General features: G+C 40.1%; 1 protein-coding gene across 3 annotated transcripts in view; it reads right to left on the reverse strand.

Moving 5' to 3' along the window:
• The window catches only part of slc2a9l2 (solute carrier family 2 member 9, like 2), a 172,563-nt gene that overhangs the window by 62,925 nt on the left and 87,746 nt on the right, over positions 1–21,892 (reverse strand). For all 3 annotated transcript variants that reach the window (XM_033626739.2, XM_033626738.2, XM_033626737.2), the window contains exons 10-11: positions 7,732–7,833; positions 7,218–7,293 (exon numbers count right to left, since the gene is read on the reverse strand). In XM_033626739.2, coding sequence (XP_033482630.1) covers positions 7,218–7,293; positions 7,732–7,833 — 178 coding nt within the window. The remainder of the gene's footprint in view (positions 1–7,217; positions 7,294–7,731; positions 7,834–21,892) is intronic.

Below are 21,892 nucleotides of genomic sequence, written 5' to 3' on the forward strand. Positions count from 1 at the left end.
TTTAAATCTCAGCTAGATGCTTCAGGGCTGTAGTCTATCTTCAGCCATTCGACTCTTTCACTCCAACATAACATTTCACAAGAGTAAATAGAAAGAGCAGGCACATAAAGGACATACCGCTAACAGTGAGTTTTCCTAAAATTAGATTTTAAAAAATCACATTATGGCACCCTGCTTACAGTATTGCAGATAGCTTGTTTGCAATCACGTGACTATTATGATGTACAAAAGTGAGATGGAGGGCAGAAAGTGATAAATCCATATACTGCGTGAAATGGATATAGTGGAAAGTGATTACATAGAAGGGTTGGATGAGCCTGCAGGCAGAAATTATTGTCAGGAAATTGAAACTCATATTGGAGAACCACACAAAACAAATAAAAAGCGCTTTTTCCCCACAACTTTTCACGTTTCAACAATTGATGTTAAAAGCGACCTCATCCCACAGACCTTCTAATGGTACTAACATTACACGGCAAGCAGATGAAAGCACACAAGAGTCTAGAACATGACTTTTGTTGTTTTTTTAATATTCAAAATAGGTGAAATCTTATGTCATTGTAGAGCTGTGCTTAGTGTATTGCTTCACCCAGCACCTCCTTGCCCTCTCACTCTCTATTAGTACTCTACTGCAGTGGGAGTGTGAGCTACGCACTGAGGACATTGAGAATTCACCCGTTCTGCACACACACATCAACTGGGCTATTTGTTAACAACATGTTTCCCATTACCCATCACACTGACAACAGAGTGGAGCTGTGTCTGTGTCGGTGTGAGTCTGTTGGGACTTTATAACAGCTCTGTGTTAGATGATGGCGGCTCCTGCTGTGTTAGCTTGTCCAAATAACCAGGCAGATGTTGAAATGATCATTCCCATGTAGGTGTCCTCGCCTCTGCCTCTGGGTTATTATTTTGTTAGGGGCTCTCATCTCCCTGAAGCAACATCATGAAACTGCCCAGCCTGTGCAGCAGCACTCTGCTGTTTCATCATCTCCCACTGTAGTGCCAGTATGATATATTCAATATACATTTTCAACTGATAAATTGGTCAAAATTCATGACCAATACATCGCAATATATTGAAGTGTAATCCAAAATCGTGAAATGTAGCCTATCTCATTGCCAGGTTTTTGCTAATACACAACCTTAGTCAAGTCCCCCCGAGTGTTTGTGATAACCAGTTATCAAATGCCTGAAAAAGGGTTTCATATGTAAAAAAAACAAACAAAAAAACCCCACACAGACAAAACTGTAACTGTTACTACTGGGAGCAATAAAACTCATCACCTGTCATTTATTGCATGTAGGTCTATATTGGAAGGGAAAAGCATACAAGTAATGTGTATGTAAGATATGTAGGCAGAGCAGGTATGCATAGATTTTAATCAGACGTGGCAGCTCTGACAGAAGGTGGAAGACATCGGCTGTGTCAAAATGTGAGATTTCAAAGAGGACAGGTGTTTTACAGCTGCTCACACCCAGCATGGCATACACTTTCAAGAATGGTGAACTGAGGAAGTGGAACAGTGTGAAGAAGCTTTGATCATAAGCGAGCACACCACATGCTAACACCCAAACACAAGCTGGTGCTTTTTTCCCCACTTTTACAATGGCTGATTCAAATGCGCAACACAGTCACACAACTCAGAACAAGTTCCCAATCTTTGCTGCAGACCTGACTGCTGCAGAGAGCAGTGACTTGCAGTAAATTAGACTTTTCAACATCAAGATTTTAATTGAACTATTTTCACTGTATAATCATCTTGGCAGGCGACGAAGCGGCCAGTCACAAATCCAAACACCTGTACTGCGCCCGCTAAATTGGTTTGAAGGAGAAAAACAGAAACATCACCATTCCTCTTCAAAAGAGGGACCTCAGACGCAGAGAAGAAATTAAAACGGATGCCAAATTGTCTGTTTGTCCTTTAGACATTCATTTCTGGAACACTGTTGTCAGAGAAGCCGATAAAGACCCACCACCTTGATCTAACACCTAATTTATCTCAGTGTGAAGCCTCACAGGATGAAATGAAGGGTGCTTGATGAAAGCAGATCTCACATAGGTCAGTAATGCATGACATACAGTGGACAAGGCCAGATTCAGAGCAAACATGACTATACAGAAAAGGTAACACCTATTGTACATAGGTACACAGTGTACTCATCCATGTGAGCATCATGTAAACAGAACCATTTATCCAAATCTAGCCATCTAGTTTGCTAAGATATTCTAATTTATGGTACTAGCAGCTGATAGGCACGTTTTAAATTGGCTGTGCTGCAGCCACACACACACACAAACACAAACTGTGGCCTCTACTTTCAGGGTGGTAAATTGTCATCCTCCTCCGATGCATTTGAATTGCTTGAGTTTTATAGAGGCTCTAATGGAACATACTGTTGCCACCCTGCCCAGTGCTGTGCTGGCAGTGCACAAATTTGGCAATGGCACTACTGGTCACGACAGCTGTATCCAACAGGCAAACAAATATTATGTACCTTCTACTTGTTTTGGAGAGGCGTCATCTGGTGCACAGAGTTGGTGAAATCACATACAATCCAAGCCACTAGAATCCTACACTTATCAGAGCAGGTGATACCACATGAGAAAACCACCCCAACACAAAGTATAGGTATAGATCTATAGGGCACAATACTAAATAAAACAAAAACATATATGATTCAGATTTCATTATGATTTTTTTAAGCACAAAGTATACCTGCTCTGTTTACTTCCACTGTAGATCATGATGTCATTTTATGTTCTCTTGGTATTGTTCTACAAATGTTGCCACAATTGGGCAATAAATGTAGATACAATGGCAATGTGCTTTGTTCAATAGCCAGTGTATTGATAGGTAGGCGGACTGACAGGACACCTTCAACAGGTAGTCAAAGCTGGGATGTGGGTAACAGAAACTGATGGGACCATACAGCAATGTGACAACACAGACAATCCAGCAAACAAGATTCTCCTCTATAATCTAGTCTATAGTCTATAGAGAGTCTTGTTTGCTGGATTGTCTGTGTTGTCACATTGCTGTATGGTCCAGCAAACAAGACTCTCATCTATATAGAGAAGCTAAAGATTCAGCTGTTTGGATATGAGCCGATTACAAGGGCAGTGTTTCACAGCGGAGGAAACACTGGGAGTATTGGGGCATAAAATAAAGATAGTGAGAGAAAGTTAAATAAAAAATAAAAGCAAGAATTGTGAAGAAACATTAATACAAAATAACATATATAAAAGTAGAAAACTGCACTTAGTAGAGTGCAGATCTCTGCCAGGCAGTCGCCTGAGCTGTTCACAGCCACTCTAGGCAATTCTAAGTGCAGCAGACCTGCAGCAGGAAGATCATAGAAGATCATTAAAAAAAAACACGCTTTGTCTGTTTTTGACAGAGCTGCAGCACATTGCACAGAGTGAATCGATTTCTTCTGCTAACAGACACTGAATGTGAAATAAAGATAGCCCATGAAGAAATGTATTTTAATAATAAAACAGTGCCATGAACCTTTGATTGTCCTTCATTACTTGACTCTTAATTGCATTAACCTTGTCTGTAGGCTACAGTACAACTAAGTAGAACATAACTCAACTAAAACAGACAAAAAGAGACCATGTAACTACTGTATATAGCCTGCTTACCTATGTGGGGTAAAAGCACAAATATCAAAGAAAAATGACCACATCAACAAAATCTACAATTCGGCAACATTGTGCAAGCTAAACCTTCCGCTACTGAAACGCTCCTAGTGTGGTATTATGCCATATGGCGGACGGAACAAAACTGGGTCATAGCCATAGTAGCTGGAGCGCAGCACAGCTCCTCATGGAATTGTTCCCAGCTCCTTTACAGTCAAGATGGCAGCAAAGATAACAAAAACAAATGAATGATATTCATCTCATGTTGTGCCTAACTTTAGTGGTGCATAACATATCGGGTATGGAATTAATCTGGAGATGTTCTGATTCAAAACGACACCAAACTCTTCTATGGATGCCAGTTTTGAGCCACGACAAAGGCCAAAATGTGGCCTGCATGAAACAGTAAGGCTTGGGGTTTTTTTTTGTTTTTTTTTAAAACCAGATTGATTTTCAAAAAACTTGCAGCCCCAACAGGCTGGTTAAGAGGAGTGAGAAGTAACACGGTCAATGACGGCATAAAACAGTCAATAAAACAGGTTTTTCAATGACAATGAATCACCGCAACCATGAGACATCCTTAAGTACACAGTCATGCATGTGCATAGAAAATATGAAGGTGATTGGTCCAGTAGTTTGGGAGATTATCTGCAGACAGACAAATACACACACTTGCACACACACATCCACACTCACACACACACACCAAACCAAACGCATGAGCCCCTCCAGGCTTCCTCCTGGCAGAGATAAATATAACAAAATATATAAATATATAAAATCGAGCGGTGCAGGTTTTAGAAGTGGTAGCTTGTGCAGACATGTGCAAAATAGTTTAACGAATTAGCAGAAGGTCACGCAGCAAAGTAGGCTATAAAAATTAACCGTGCAGGTGTTGTGGAAACATATTCATGTCATCGCTTACAATGAGTTAAAATGGGTTTTATGGCTTGCTGGAGAGTTTTAAAAAGGCAGGAAAGGAGGGAAGAAAGATATGACAATAGTTATTAAAAATAACTGTTCAAATTATAGAAATGGTTCGGAATTACACGCTGAAAACTTACTGTAGCTGTCCTCTTCAAGTGAAAGCAAGATAAACATATTTATTGAGTGTTACAAACCAGAGTGATTATTCACATATTGCCCTCTCTGAATACAATTAGATAATCGTGGGATTTACTGGCAATTAGAAAGTGAAACTGCCTTCTCTAAACATTGTTACAGGTCATTAGTTGTTTACAGAGATCTCTATCACAAGATGACTAACCTCATACAATACTGACAGTGTATTATCTCTCTGGTTATTTGTAGGTAAGCAAACATGTAGTCATAACACCTACAGGGTGCACAGGCAGATGACAATACAAAGTTATTATGTATAACAAAATATGTCATAAAAACTTACACTTTACAGATAAAAGATATAAAATATATTCAGTGTCTAACTGTATAACTAAGCACTATCACAAGCCTTCATCACCGAAATCCAAAAACTAGAGTGACAAAAATCACATTTGTGATGTCATAGGGTATAAAGTCAAAATAAATGAAGCTGCTGCTGACAATGACTTTGGAAAGATGTTATGTCACTGAGTGTATCCAAAGGAATGTTCTGAGTTAAGACCGAATCACAGTGCTATGTAAAAAAAAAAACTACGTCATCTTCAAAAGATGAAACAGTGCAGAGTACACATAAAAAAAGGTTCACCTTAAAAAAATCAATATCAGTTTAGTGTACACTATATTCAGAATATTTTCACTGCTTTACTTTGCTGTCAGACGGCCCTTTCAATGAGGAACTGAAGTTCTCTGGGGAGCTGCTGGTCTACTGCTGCCTCAATCAGTTAGTTCGTAAGGTTAAGTGGTGAAAATATTTCAAATATAGCGAACACTTATACTGATATTGATTGTTTCATGTGGCTAAGATACATTTTGCTTCAGCCTGTGTCCACGGCAGTACTTTGCTAAGCTTCTGTGCTACATAAATTTGGTTTATCAAAGACACTAGCAACACAGTCCATTAAGTAAGCACAGCAGAAACGTCACTTAGGTTGGACAACCATGTTTGAATATATATCTTTAAATGTTAAAGTTATGGCTGAAATTGACACCAGATATAAAGATGTTTGCCAAATTCACATATCTCTGGAATGGAAATCAGTTGATTGCCTACCCTTAAGTGATTGTTGGTGTTGGCGTGATTTGGTCTATATGGGTAAATGTTGTGTCTCAGAACTCATCTGGGTATAAAAAAAAAAAAAAAAAAAGAACACAAACATTCATTGGGTCCACAAAATCAATCTCCTATTCACTGTTTATGAGGCAGCTCCAGATTTTATACTTGATGACAATCACAAGTCTGAGACTCTGGTTTCTGGGTTTGATAAAGAGTAGCTCATGTTCACAAACTTCCCTTAGAACCGTGGACATAATATATGTGACTTCCCCTTTAAATTCATCATTTCAAAAACAAAAACTGCCCTGAATCTCTTTGCATTGTCTTTGTGGTTTCCTCCAACTTTGATATCTGGGCCACTGTTTCCATAGTTAAAATGACTTGAGAGGAATGATGGCTCCTCATTTATCCACTCACGAGCTCAAAGCACCACTGGGGTCATGCCTCATGTGAATTTTCTTCTCTTCCCCTCCCAGTCATTCACCATCCTAAAGCACTGAGGGGCTTCATTTTTTACAATACGCTATAAATCATCATTGTGCAGGGGAAATAAACGAGAACGGGTCTCCCTTCCCTCAACGATTACCACAGAGGTACATCAAAGCTAGGCACTGAGCGATCAAAAGCTGGTGTTACATATTAATAGGGGACAGTGGCAGCGTTGTGCAGCCTACAGTTGCATGTGTCGATGTTTCAGTATTTTATTTTTCTTCTTTTTATTAAAGAACACAGTCCCTATAGAGTTGGGAAAATCAGAGGTGCTTCTTCGGGTATTCTGTATGTGATGGTGGTGAAGTCTTCATTTTGCCACACTTTGTACCACTCCACTATCGTCAATTCATTCTGATACACTCAGGCACTTTATTGTGTTAACACTCCCTGGAGACATTATTATTCAGATAGGATGTACTGTCTGATGACAGCGAAAGCCTCACCTTGAAACTCAAAGTCAACCACACACCGAGGCCCACTGTGCACACTCACACTGTCACCTGTGCATCTGCAGTGCTGTGATATGACTATATATACTGTGCGGCTCCTGTTTAGCACACTAACCTATGTCAGTTGTTACCACGTGACTTGTTGGCTGATCATTCCAATTGTTTAAGTCTAAAAAGAACTACAAATACAGCTCCATGTCCCTTGCTAGTAGTAGACTGGGCCTGAGTTGGGTCACTGACATGTATTATTCAACCACTACTTCACTAAATTACAGCCAAATATGAATAACACAAGCTGATAAAAATCTGCAGGCTATTTACTCAGTCTCTTTTCAGTGCATTTTCAAGTGAAGTGGAACACTCAAGAAGGACTGTAGGACAGAAAATGAAAAATCAAGCAAGAGAAGAAGACAAGGCAGATATCTCAGCCAGTAATTTAGGTCAGTCATTTTACCTGGGCCAGAGCAAAAGGATGCAATCACAGCCAGTATACAGATGTAACTGAGGTAGGGCATCCATGACAGACTGTCCTGGATAAGAGAACGAAACAGATTGTATGGTATCATAATGTTGGCAGAAGTTATGACTCGATTCTGACCAGGAATATCACAACAAATGTATCAGGGAAATTAATAACTTAAAGCTACAGCCTACATTTTATTTTGCTTTTGTTTAAGCATGCATATTGCCCTTATTAATTTATTTTGTTGTCATGTTATGCTGATCAGTGCTAATCAAGCAAGATATTAACACTTTCCAATGACTCGTAACATAGGGTTTATAATGTTAGAACTATACATGCATGCAGAGGTGATCTACTGTATAATAACCTCATCAGTGGGAATTCGGATAGCAGTCTGTTCACAGTATAATTGAGCCACAGTACAAATCACTTAGGTGCATTGAGACACCTTTTCACTTACAGTGTGTCTGGAATGAGGCCAGTGAAGAGGAGGAAGAGGGCTTACCTGGAAAGTGAGGAACACTGTGAGTAGGCTGAAGAACACGGCCATGGCAGAGAAACCAAAGATGAGGAGGGGCTTCCTCCCAGTTCGTTCTATTACCAGCCCCTGGGAACAGAAAAAAAGCAGCATATTAGACACATTTCAAGGTGTTTCTGTACAAAGGCTGTGTAATTACAGACCTATATTTGCTAGCAGTGCAGCTCTGGGAATGGCAATGTCAGTCTGTAAATTGGTTAACCACTTTAGTCCAGACTGAAATATCTTCTCAGCTATTAGATGGATTCTCATTAAAGTTTGTGTAGACATTCATGTTCCCCAGAGGATGAATCTGACTGACTTTGGTGATCCCCTGGCTTTACCTGTTGCGACACTATGAGGTTGACATTTTTTTCTGTGAAATATCTTGACATCTATTGAATTGATTGCCTTGAAATGTAGCACAGATGTTCATGGTGCCCAGAGGATGAATCCTAATGACTTCAGTGGTTAATTAACCATCACCACGTCAAAATTTCAACTTGCCCATTACCAAATATATGCAAAACTGATGTTATTCCCATCAGCCTCAGTTGTACTTTGTGTTTAGAGCTAATTAACAAATGCTAGCATTCAAACACGTTAACATTATACATGCTAGGCAGGCGCATGTTAGCATTGTCTCACTGAACAAGTTAGCATGCTGGCAGTAGCATCTATCTAAAAGAACTATTGTGCCTAAGTAGCCTCACAGAGGTGCCTGCAGGGCCTTAGACTCTAAGGCTGCATTAAGACTGAGTTTAGCCATGTATGAAAAAACACAGCGCTCTCATTCATTTAAAGGGATCAGATTCAAATTTTGCCGCAACTTGATGTCCTTTGACAACTTGATGTTCTTGGCCAATTGAATATCTGCAAGTGCACAATCCTAGTTTACTTGATTACCTATATACGTATTTCTATTGTTTGCCATGGAACTGTCGTGATGAAACATAGAATATTTTTATAATATTGTGTTATGTGTTGTTGAGGGTTTTTTTGTTTTGGCATCTGATAAACCTTAAAACACATTAATCTGTTACTTCGTTGGGATTTCCTGGAGCTCTAAGAATATAATCCCCCTTTTTACTCAGGGAGTGACAATCCATCGATGATGATCAATGTATTGATTCAATGGGCAATGATCCAATATCATCAATGCAAAGTAAAAAACATCAATCCATATCGTCATCTTTGGGATACACCTTTATTTTGAAAATCTGTGTCACTATCAAACAGTGGCAGGTAGATATGAAAAGCAGCTAAGGAACAGACGATGAGGATAACATTATTCAATCTTGAGTAAATACCAAGTGTTGAAATATCTGAGAGAATACGCGTCAACAAACAAAGCACATACCATATGGAGCATATGGAACAATGCCGTTATAAGAAAAGGACATAGGACAAACTCGCTTGGCCGAGCATCTCACTCCGCTAACTTGCTACAGTAACATTAGCTGCTTTGTTTAAGGAATGTTTGGCTGAAAAAATGTGCATGCAGGCTGAAATCTAAATGTGCTATTCTGTAGGGAGATGCATCAACTTAAACCAATGGTGAATAAAAGAAAAAGTATAAATAATACATGTAAATTGTTAAGCGATGAGCAGAGGAAAACTCTGCCAGCCGTTAGGATCTTTTAAGCAGTGTAAAAGGGCTTGAGCCAACCTTGAACGTTGACAGTAATTACTGAGTTGAATTTTACACTTTTGTTTAATTATCTTGTTATTAATTCATGTTTTATGGCTGCTGGGAGAAGTTTGCCTTCAGGGCTTTCAGCCAGATAACCCTGGAGTTTTAGGAAAAAGATCGTGGTTTGGGTTAAAATGAAAATATTTCTTCCAGAAATAACTTTCTGACAGAGAGCTCTGAAGGCTAATTTATTCCATGTGCTTTTTTAATGTTTGTTAGCGGAGTCAGTTTAAACTTTACTGCACTCAAGCGGTAACAGTCACTTACAGGAATTTCTGTATTGTTTTTATATTTTATGGTCAAAAGCAAAAAAGTGGTAGCTTCTTTTGTGACTGGTTTTGTTAAATATGCATATGATATTGTATTGATCACAGGACTTTGAATTGAAGTAAACCAAAATCCTGTCGTGGCAGACTTTGTGTATCAGCCAATATCGTATTATTGATATAATATTATATCATCAGGAAAATGGTGATTTCCACTTCTCCTTTTGACAGTGTCTGCACCGGAACAACTGCAGTTCTTAGAACGCCATTTTGAGGGATTATTTTAGCTTGTATTTCAGAGTAGGTTCTCTCCTAGCACCAAAGGAACTATGTGCTATGAAAGTGTACTGCAATTGGTCCAGATGTTGTAAGTGTAAGGTGATTTGTTGATTGCATGAGCCAAGCAGCACTGTCATTTTTGAAAACCTGTTGGCCGTGTAAACAACAGACAACACAAAACACAAACAGCAGCTCCTAACTGTTGAAGAATTTTCAGAGCTGATGATTTAATAGCTGAAGAAGACGTCAGGAGACTTCGATGGATTACACACAGTATTATTCAGTGAAGACTCGATCAAGGATAATCACAGCTCAACATACAGAGTGTGACACTGTGTTTGCCGCTGAGATTTTGAGTGTGTCCTTGCCCAGTTCTTGCATTTAACCCAAATAGTATTACATTGCGAGTTACTCCACGTTCCAGAATTAGGTTATTCTGTACTGGCTTTTTATGGCTTTGTGAAGTTTCTACTGGTTACTAACTTTAAACACCTGGCTCTCTATAAATCACCTCAACTGTTTCTTACAAAATGCACATATCTATAAAGGGGCTCTTGTCTGTTGATCTGGGGTACAGGGCAATCTCCCTTCCCCTTAACGTTGGGCTCTATAACAACAGAGCCAGCTAGGCACCCTTATCTGGGCGGCTGTAGCCTACTCACCACAATTGGGAGACAATCTCAACAACACGTCAAGTAGCCTGATCTCGAGGCCTCTTTTAGGCCTTCTGCTGACCTGACTGTTACCTGAACAATCATCCATTTCCTTTACTGACCAAGGCTAAAGGCTGTAACACAACACAATTCCTTCACACTGACGAAAAAAAAAATGGAAGAAAACATGATGGAATGGACTGACATTGAAGCCCATGCTTTAGAGAGCATACATGAAATACAACGCCATTTGGACTTGTCAAAGCAGAATGTGAGGGTCTTTGATAGCTGGCATACATCATTTCAGCGTTCCTGTTTTCGGTCTGAACGCCCACTCAGTATTGTACAACATATTGAACTGCTGAAGATGTGTGATCATTCAGCACGTTACAGTCTATTTGTGCGCATGTGCATTTTCTCAGCTTTCTCTATCATACTGTGTGTGCCATATGGTAACATTCTAGGGTATGACAGGATATGATTTGAAAGTAAAGATTTGCTTAAGGAAGAGGGAGCACATCTCATCTATTTGCTTTTAACCTTCAAACCAGCAGTGAATTCTACTGAAAGTTGGTGGTGGAGAATACTCTATACATTATGTATCATGTAGTATATGCAGAGATTTACTCATACCCAGTACTGCATGTGGCTCATCAATAATTCCACAGCCACTTCTCGCTCTGCACAGAGGTGTCTTTCTAGTTGGGTCATGGATACACAGTGAAGGACACAAGATGGAGGTCATACTCATTCATTGCCACACTCAAGCCCAGACTGAGCCCCCAAGCAAAGCCCTCGCCACAGCTGCGGGCCCTCGTTCATTGTGGCCTCAAAGCATTAATGTATTCATGACACTGCCCTCAACTCACCTAACCAGTGGGATTTCACAAAGCCGTGGAAAAAGGTCACTGGTATTTGTATGGTATATATACCTACAGCGAGGGGCTTCTGAGTGGAGAAAGGGTGGAAAAGATAACTTGAGGTGTTTTTCCATTTATGTGTAGTGTAGAAAACGTGATCCAGGTGGAGTTTTACACTGTTTTAATGTTTACGTCAGCCATTGTTTTCTTTAGAACAGTTTCTTGTTGGCAGCAGGTTATGTCCAAGAATCTGTCTGGTTTAGATTTGGATTGACTCCAGAAGCATTGGAATTCACTGTGTGTGTGTGTGTGTGTGTGTGTGTGTGTGTGTGTGTGTGTGTGTGTATGTATGTGTGTGAATTAGGCTGTTACATAGATAAAGAGAGGGAACAGAGGTGAAGTGTCTGTTGACTATAGAACTGTGTGTTATTATTAACAAGAATCCTTGATTCTTTCATCCAGGTGTTCACTCCTCTTCGTACATGAGGACTGTTGATTAACTTTTGAGTATCATACACTTGTCCCTCGGCAGTGTGCACATTAAACAGTCTGTGCTTCGTGACAATATGCCCAAATACACTGCTTCCATGGGTTCTGATCTCCTATTGCAGCATGAAAACTTCTGCTAATGTGCATATTTCAATGATATTACTGTGAGTCATACCACCTTCCAAGAAAAACCCCAGAAACTTTTAATTCAGAGGTCCCAGAGGGAAAAAAAAAAAAAATCAGAAATGAGATCTCTTGAAGTTCTCTTTTGTTCCTCCTGGACAGAGATGAGATCAACGTGGTACAAAAACAAAACAAAATAAAAAAGAATGTCTCATGTTGGCCGATTTTTCTCCTGGGAAACAGACTCCTCTGATCAGATCTACGTCGATCTATACAAAAGATCTCCAACAAGTCGTAAATGATGGTCAATTTAACACTTTTTTTGCTTCTCAAACTTCAGTCAGACTGATATCAAAGAGAGCTCTCTACATAATCTCACTTAAATCCCTTTCCAGACTTTAAAATACGTCTCACATTGGACTCTGTCTGATCTATAAAAAAGGTCTCCAGAGAGTGTTAAATAGTTCCCATCACATCTTCATGTGTTTTAGATCTGACTGATGATAGACCTATCTCAAGCCTCACCCTCTTTTACTGATCCTCCAATCACAACGGCAACTTTTCTTTCACACCTTGCACAGTAGGTTAACATTTGTTTGCTTGCTTCATCGCATGAGGATTTGCATATTCAGAGGGTTATCCCCGTCCAATGTAGCTGCCATTTCTTGCCATACTGTGGTCACAAAACTCCAACCCTGGTATGGTAAACATGTATTTGAGGACCAAGATTTAACTGTGATGGAATTTAGATAAGCATTCAGCAAAAAATAGTACGTGAAAAGGCAACACAAGACAGTGTTGTGCTGTCAAGCACCTGCAGCAATTTTCAATCTATCCGAAAAAAATATACATATATCAATATGCTTAATGTGAGCTCGTTCTGCACTGACAGTTTATCTGAGCGGAGCAACCACGATGCCAGTCAGAGCCTTCAGGGCTCATCAGTTGTGCTCATCAAGTGGTCACGGTGTGGTTATTTGGGGTAAATCTCAGCTACCCAAATGATCCAGACAAAGAAGAAGAAACCACACCAGTGTTTGACTGAGCTGTTTTTTGTGAACAAATTATAGACCGTATATATGAAATGGATGCAGTGACTGTGACGCCATACATTGGTTTGTGGAGTGCTTTTTTTTAATGGCTCAAGTTTTGAATTTGACCTCTGCCATGTTGCTCATTTGAAGTCAGAAGTGGCCATATAATAAAAATGGTTGGCTAAGAGTGGAGCTGAAAAAGCAGTGGGGATTGGATTGGATCGTTTGAGCATCAATCAAGCCCCATGTGGTGGGCATCAAAGGACCATCAGTGCATATATAGGAGGGTCCCAAAAAGGTAATGATAGCAGAATAACTCCTGTAAAAAAAATTTATTCACTTAGTATTTCTACAGAGAAGTCAATAGGAGCCAGGGCTTTATTTTGCTGTTATGAGTTGTAGTCAGTGCTAGTTTTTTTGTTTGTTTGTTTGTTTGTTTGTTTTTTCCTATCACAAGCATTACGTTGCTGTAGAAGCAATCTGAACGCAGCAGGTGTGTTGGATACAAGTAGCTGCTGCCTTCCAGAGGTTATCTGTTAAAGTGCATCACCACAGTAAGCATCCCAAACTGACTGGAACAAAAAGGGCTTGCTATGCTCATAATGTTATTTATTATGTTTTATTTATTAAGATTATTCTCACTTTATTTATTTTTGTTGTTTTTTTTCCCACATAGATTATAGTTTTTACATTTAAAAAATGTTGTTTGGCCTGACGCTGTGTGGATGTTGAGATATGTTTACAAATCAATAATAAAAATGTTGTTATGAAGTTTATATAGCAACATTATTGCTCCAGGGGCAGCGGTTACTCAGGAGGGAAAGCGGGTCATCAACTTATTGGAAGACTGGTGGCCCGACTCCCAGCTCCTCCAGTCATGTTAAAGATGAGTGTGAACATGTGAATGTGGCGTGTAGTTGTAAGACTAGAAAAGTGCTATACAAGTGCTGTCCACTTTCCAAGTGAGAAACATTTGAGACTTTTGCTGTATAGTTCCATGACTGCTCCAGGTGAGAAACACTGAGTCATAGAAGAGATTTAATCTTATCGAGAGCGAGGTCACCCACTCTTCCCCTTTATGTCTGACTTAAATCTCAGATCTGTCGATTGCTCCCATTTCAATGTCTCCCCTTTGGCTGCCTTATTTCTCCAGGGGAATTTCAGGAGAAATAAATGTGACTTTAATGAAACGGAAATGCTCCACAAATGAGAAACAGATTTTTCTCTCATTTCTGTCTCCTAAGCAATAGAGGATGTTATATTGAGACAAAGATTTTTCATCTGGGGTACACGATGCAGGAATTGTTGTACTGTTTGCAAACAATATCATGAGCAACTGTTGAAGCCAACCCCAGATTCACACCCTGTTTACGCATTTTTCCCGTTTCCACTGTATAAAGTTGGGGATGGTGCAGATGGAACCATATCGTCCCCATTTTTGGTACCCCTTCTATTGGGGTACCTAGCACTCAGATCTTGTACTAAAAGGTAGAGGTGTGAACACTGCAGTCGATTGATTTGTCAATAGCGGACGGTCACTCTGCTCAGGCTGGTTTTGAGGCTTAATGTAATATAATACCATGGAAAGTTTTACATTCGTCCATTTTCTAACTGCTTATCCTCTTGAGGGTCGCAGGGGGGCTGGCGCCTATCCCAGCTGACATTGGGCGAGAGGCAGGGTACACCCTGGACAGGTCATCAGACTATCTACAGACAATTTAGTCACCAATTAACCTGCATGTCTTTGGACTGTGGAAGCTGGAGTACCTGGAGAAAACCCATGCCGACACGGGGAGAACATTAGCCTGGTTCCAGACCATAGACCTCGCCCCCTCTCAACTGAGTAGGCTTGCATCTCTGGTCTGGCATACTTCAATGAATTTGTGATTTATCTCCTCCAAACAATGGATGGACCAATGAACGCCGGGGATCTAGCGATTAGCCAATCAGCGCCACGCTGATGTCAAGCTGTACGCCGGTGGGTAACTGGTGAGTATAGCAACAATGGCGACCGCTACAGATCCTACAGACCACATTAACGATGCTATCGAGGTATTTCGCCACTACTCGCGTTAATGGAGGACCAAATTAAGGAAGCTGCTAAACTGGATTTAACAGCGATGCAGCTGGGCGTGCACGACGACGGAGACATTTTAAACGGGCAATGCTCACTTGTTTTCGGCACCCCTGAGGCATGGATACTAATGACGTCAGATTCTGGGTGAGTCGTTGATCTCTACTGATTGGTTAGGGAAAAAATCAAATTCCCTCCCCCTTGTAAATCGCCTTCAATGGAGGCAGTGTCAGACTGAAGGTTCTGGGAGCTTCAGTCTGACACTCAGGCTAGGAGAACATGCAAACTCCGCACAGAAGGGCTCCCACACCCGGGATCGAACCATGAACCCTCTTGCAGTGAGATGACAGTGCTAACCACCACACCACCAAGTTTTACATAGTTTAGTTAACCAATGCATGAGTTGACGATGTGAATCCATCAGCATACCTTCAATTTCAACAACATCTTTGATCATCCCCATTTTTTTTATTGTCTCTCTTGGATGACATACTCTTTTAGTAATGAGTGGATCTTCAAGCGTTTTTTTGCCGCCTGTTCTGTGGGCATAAACGAGGTGCAGACTTCCACTTACCGATGATGAGGACATACAGTGAGTGCTGGATGGAGCAGTGAGTGACAATGACTCCGCCCACATTTAAGGGTACTGTTTGTGGTGGAAACACTAAACGAACCTAGGGTCAAGATATCATGTCTGAAGGGTTACTTTTGGTTCCAATGGTACTTTACCGAAAGTGCTTCACAGTCTGCCACCTGGTCCCTTCCTTTTTATAAAGTCCTGACTTCACCCGTGCACTGTGCCCAGATACATCACCGACACAGATAGTAAGACGAAATTAAGAAAATACAGGCAGAGGGCAGAGTCTCTAAAGAAAAAATACACTGCAACACTTCTAGTGAGCCATAAGTGATGATGGAGAGGGATTACTATTGATGAGTTTATTTTATAATTTGATGATGTGTTTCCAGTGTCTGTCCATTTTCTGCACATAACACTATGAACTGCTTATGAAATCAGAATAAATGACCACTCTAAATGACCATAAATGCAACCCAATATCCCACCTCTGGGCAGAGTCTAAAGAGGTCAGACTGGTGACTCTGCCGCATTAACACACACTGACAATGACCCTTTGATTGTTTTCACACTAGTGACAATCAACAGACAAATTACATTGTAGGACAAAGATATTAAAGGAGAAAATGTCTCTCAGATTGTGTTATAGATCTATGTAAACTGCTCTGCTTTCTGTTATTCCAGCTTATGTCTACAGTTGCAGCATAGCAGACGATGTTAGGGTTTGTGTTACTGCCTGCAAAGAAAGTCATTTGCAGATAATCGTATTTGTATAGCATGGAAACATCTTCCACAGGCAGAATTAGTCAGGCTATAAAATCCATCAGTATTTATTAAGTTTAGTCAGTGTGACTACTGTTCTTTCATTTTCTTGCTACAGTAAGGCCAGTTTTGTATTTCGTGCCAATTTGTTTGTGTTTTCGACTTAAACTTGCCAAAGGGCTACAGATTATGACGACACAGCCGGATGTGTGTGTGATTTAATGTAGGGTGGCACACACTCCACAGTTCTTGTGTTTTAGCCAGCCACATAGTGACAAGTGTGCGGCAGTGAAAGGGCGATGGCCCAGTAGGGCACTAGAAAGGAGGGCAAGAGGTCAGTGGACAGCATTTTGCATCAAATAATCATGCATCCTGACTGTTTTTTTCATATTATGTTTCATAAAGATGTTACAGTGTTTGGATCAGAATATACTGAGCAACAAAAAAGAACAAAATGCAATAAAAGAGTTAAACAAAGCTTCATTAAAGCAGAATAAACAAGTCTGTGGTTGTTGCTTTATGACACATGTAGATTTAATGAGATGCAGAATTCAAAGGCAGCATCAATGCACACAAGGCCAATGGAAAGATATGAACAGATGCAAAGGGACATGAAAGGACAAAATTTCACTCCAGGCAGCCTGAACTTGTGCACATCTTACCACCAAGAAAATATTCATTGTTATCTCGAGCTTTGTGACGTCACCTTATTAATGCATGAGATGAGATGAGAGCACAAGAGGAGAAGGCCTGGAGGAAAAATAAGAGAAACAACTTGGGCCAGATGCACTTGTTGTCAGATTTATAAAGCTGCACATATGCCTGGTACTGTTTTATAAATCTCTGGGTGCACATCAGTCAGCCTTATTTTCACCCCCACAGGTAGCCATAAATGAATGTAGACATGTTCTGGAACACCTGTTTGCATATCAATACTTGTGACCGCTCCACCATTCAGGATTGTGTCGTGTCACCATGATTTTTGTGTGTTCCTGTTGTTTATACATCCGGCCCCTAGAGTTGGTAGTAAATTTTAAAATCAGTTTGCCCAAACTGTCATAGACAAAAACTCACAGAGTAAGTGTTAGCAAAAGGTTGTACTTCAGGCTAACATAACACAAAGGTACAGCAAACACAGCAGGGCATATACTTGCTTTGTGCTGCATGTGTGTGTGTGTGCACCTCAGAGCTCAAGCCAATCTCAAATAAGGAGGCAGATTATTCAGAAGCCTCGGCCTGACTGTGGCAAAAGCCCCGACTCTTGTCCTGAGTCTTTCAGGGGATTACTGGCAGCATTTTTACAAAGATGTGAGGGTCCAGCAGATATGAGAGACAGAAATTCTGTTACACAGTATAAGAAGGTCTCGTTATGAAAAACTCTGTTGACAAGCGTGTCATTTGTAAGAGGCTAATAAAAGACAGCTGATGAGCATTTTCCTGTATAGAGAATTATGAGGTGGCTGCCTCCTTCTGTCAGTTAGGTAAATATCTGCATAACTAGGACCTGACCATGTGCTACAGTGCCTTGCATTTGCCTCACTGAATATACTCACTTTATGCATCTGACATTAATGTTTATTAGCCAGCACACCTTTAAGTCATTACAACAATTAAGATAGAGAGGCCGTAACATCATTTCTTTTACACCTTCACAAGGATTATTGCTTATTGCATTTAGATTAAACAAGTAAGTCAACGTCAAATAATGTTGTTGTTTTTTTAATTTGGTGGAAGGATTTTTCAGTCAGAGGTGAAACAACCAAGATATGATGGGTTATAGTGTGATTTACTGTGCCCGCCCCACTGACACCAATCTCTGGCTCCAGTGCAAAATTCAAACGCTGTCACGGATGTCATGTCCTTTCCTTCTTTTATAGTTTCCTTGCAGCGCACCAGGAAAGGCACAGCCAAAAACTGCCAAAAAGGAAGAAATGAGCCATCTGTTTCAGACAGCCACAGCAAATGTTCAATGGTAATTTTACACACGTCAGTCAGACTTGGCGTTTGTGAATGCTACTCCATGCGTCCCTATGTGTGTGTCTGAACGCCATGTTGTACTGAGACTGCAATGTTTACACTGGTGAATTGTAAGGGAGTAGGGTTTTTTTTCCACTTCATCAGTACAGAAGTCCAAACATATTACACATATTAATTCATTACGATACATGAGAGCATTCAGTATCCAGGAATTCACATTACAGACACAACTGTCTAACTGTGTGACAATTTGGTCAAAATTTGTTAGTAATTGTTTTGTTTTGTTTTTCCAATCACATAATGATTAGAAGACGTTGCCTGTAAAAACTGCTTCCCTGAGCCAGTTGAAGGCACAGTACACACGCATGTGTGTACAAATGATTAGGCTGGTACCACCTCTGCCTCATTTTGACCCAGGGAAAACCCTATTTTTGCACTATTTTTATGGCTCTATTAACTTGAGATTTGACGGTAAAATGGAGTGAGAGAGGGGAAAATACTGACACTAAAAAAGTGTCCGGCTTGGGTCTAAATAAGGTCACATGATATGTGCTTATAAGCCCCTGGGCCACCTCGACATTCAGAGATTACTGCTCCTTAAAGGCAGTTTCCTGTGGCCTCCACAGTCAGCAACAATTGTCTTGTAAATTACAAGCTGTATCAGTGACCGTTCTCTGTGCACAGGTGTTCACATCGCTGAAAAATACAGTTATTCAAAAAAAAAAAAAAGGCCAGAATGAGTCATCCAGCCGCCCTGTATATCTTCTACACTGATTACACCGCTGCTGTGGCTTTTCCCAGCATGCATTGTTACAGGTAGAGCGATAGTAATGGGTCGCAGTGAGCCACAGGGCTTACACATACAGTCAAACACATTTATAATTTTCATTACGACCAGTTTCCTTTCTTTAAAAATCTGTGCCCTCCATGCCACAGTCCTCTGATGATAAAGATACCCGCAACAAGGAACTGATGTCCTTGTGTTGGAGGTGCAAAACTGCCAAAAGCAACTGTGGGATTTCCTTAATAAGCTGCTGAAGACAGAGGGTGTTAAATTAGCTCGGGAGGAGATAACACATTTGGCTTTCCTGGTCTGAGGACAGTTTAATGATGTTACACTCCTGGTAGGTGATTATTGAATTAAAGCATGCATTTTGATCAATTATCACATAAACCGATTATTGCAAAGGCCTGTGAAGGACATCTTATCTGCATTACTGCCTGTTTATGCCAGTCAGATATTCTGTTTAATGTTTTCTGTTATCATGGTGTGCAGTGACAAACCTGAATTGATTAGATTTGATTTCGATTTCATTTCGCATCTCAGATCTGACATGTTGAATACACAAAAATACAAAACAACATTTAACAAAACAACAAAATCACACAACACTACAAATCACGGCAGATGATATGAAAAGTGACTGCAGTGCATTCAATGGCATCATTCACACATGTTGAACAAAAGATGTGCACTTTTATCTTTTTTGACATTCAAGGAAAGTGTAAATGTTAAAAAAAAAAATTCACTTGTGATACAGTTACTGCTTCACCTCTGGCACCACATAGGCACATTCAATTCCATATTAAAGCTTTAGTTGGAAACGTTTATAAAAAAAAACATAACTTTTGATATATTTATAATAACTTATAATGATATATTTGTCAATAACTGTCACTATAATCACACAGTACTAAAAAAACACATTCCCCTGCCAACTCTATTGCCTCGTAGGTCTTCCAATGGCTTTACTGCTTGTGAACGAAAACAACCAATCAGAGCTGAGGAGTCTTCAACACAGCTGTCAATCATGCCAGTAAGTGCTTGTAAACTGTGGTCAAACTGTCAAACTTGGCAGCGCTTATCAAATATAAATCAATATTCTGTTACTGCATGGCCTATTTTTCACCATAAAAGTTTTTAGAAATGTATTTTAGTGTACTGTTTAACTGTAAACTGAGAAGGTTTTTGACCTGGCTGCCATTTTGGATACAGTCGAACCAATACAAAGCACCACCCACCAGCCAGAGCTAAACTTTCTCATCACAGCTAAACAGTACACTAAAATATGTTTCTGAAAACATTTGAGGTGAGAAATAGGCAGCACAGTTACAGAATCTTGTTTCATATTTGATCAACACTGCCTAGTTTGACTGTTTGAATGCAGTTCACGAGCTGTGATTGGCATGATTGACAGCTATGTTACAGACTCCTCGGCTCTGATTGGTTGTTTTCAGTGTGCCACAGTCGTTTCTTGCAAACATCATTAGAGGCAGCAAGAAGAGGAGGAGGGACGTGATTTTTTTTTGTCTCGTACTTCTTCCAGAGTATAGTGACAGTTTCAGCAAATATGACAAAAAGTTAATTCCATATAAGTCACCAGCTGTAACTGTAAGTCACATATTGCTACAACCAATCAAAGTGATCTCACGACCAGCATGGAGGGGAGGCTGAATGTGCCACACAAGCACTAAATGTGAGTAAGTACATGCCAGGTCATGAATGACACGATGCACAAGAATAGTTATGTAAAGAAATAATTTGGTATCACTTTCATTCTCTTTAAAGTAAAGTTGACTGGACTACTGTGTACAGCTTCCTTACTTCCAAAATATATAACATACTAATGTGTCACAATCTTATTTTCATGCAACAACGCTTAAGCAACAGCCCTCTTCTTCTGTCTCGTCTGATATCTTAGAGCCGATCTTAATTTCCCTAGGGAGTAATACTAGGAGAAATGGTTCTGTCTCGGTGTACTCGACACCCAGGTATTCCCAGAACTCATTAATATCATGTACAGAATGCAAAAAGACAGCTAATCTCTTCTTAGATTTTGCAGGTGACCTATTGTGAACGTTGCTTTCCCCTCTTGATATGTCAGAAATTATATTTTGTGAGTTGGCAGCTTTGTGTGCTGTGAAGGCGTCACTAATGGAATAAGGTCAGAGCTGCAGCTAAATGCGCACAGTGGTGATTAAAGAAGCGTATATCAAAGAATGTGGGGATTAAATCTCACCTTATAAATGTGTGCCACGCTAAATGGAAAAAGGTCACATTTTTAAAGCCAGGGTTAGACTTTGAATATTATAAATATTAGAAGCTCCTGAAACCACAAATCAAATTAATCTTTCTCACCGGATGTCAAAGTGATTGCGAACAGAAGGCCCATACAAATGGTGTCCGTTCAATGGCAATTAAATATTAACACTGGTCTGTAAAACTCTTGAGGCTGCTCTCAGAAAGAAAGATTTTCAGTACTCTGCTTTTTCCCAAAGGAAATTCTGTCATCAGTGGCTGAGATACTGTTACAAATTAAAGCAGTGAATGGTTTTAACATCTTGTTTGCTTGTACCACCAT

The sequence above is a fragment of the Epinephelus lanceolatus genome, chromosome 1, assembly GCF_041903045.1.
Source record: "Epinephelus lanceolatus isolate andai-2023 chromosome 1, ASM4190304v1, whole genome shotgun sequence".
In the NCBI taxonomy this organism is placed as follows: Eukaryota; Metazoa; Chordata; class Actinopteri; order Perciformes; family Serranidae; genus Epinephelus; species Epinephelus lanceolatus.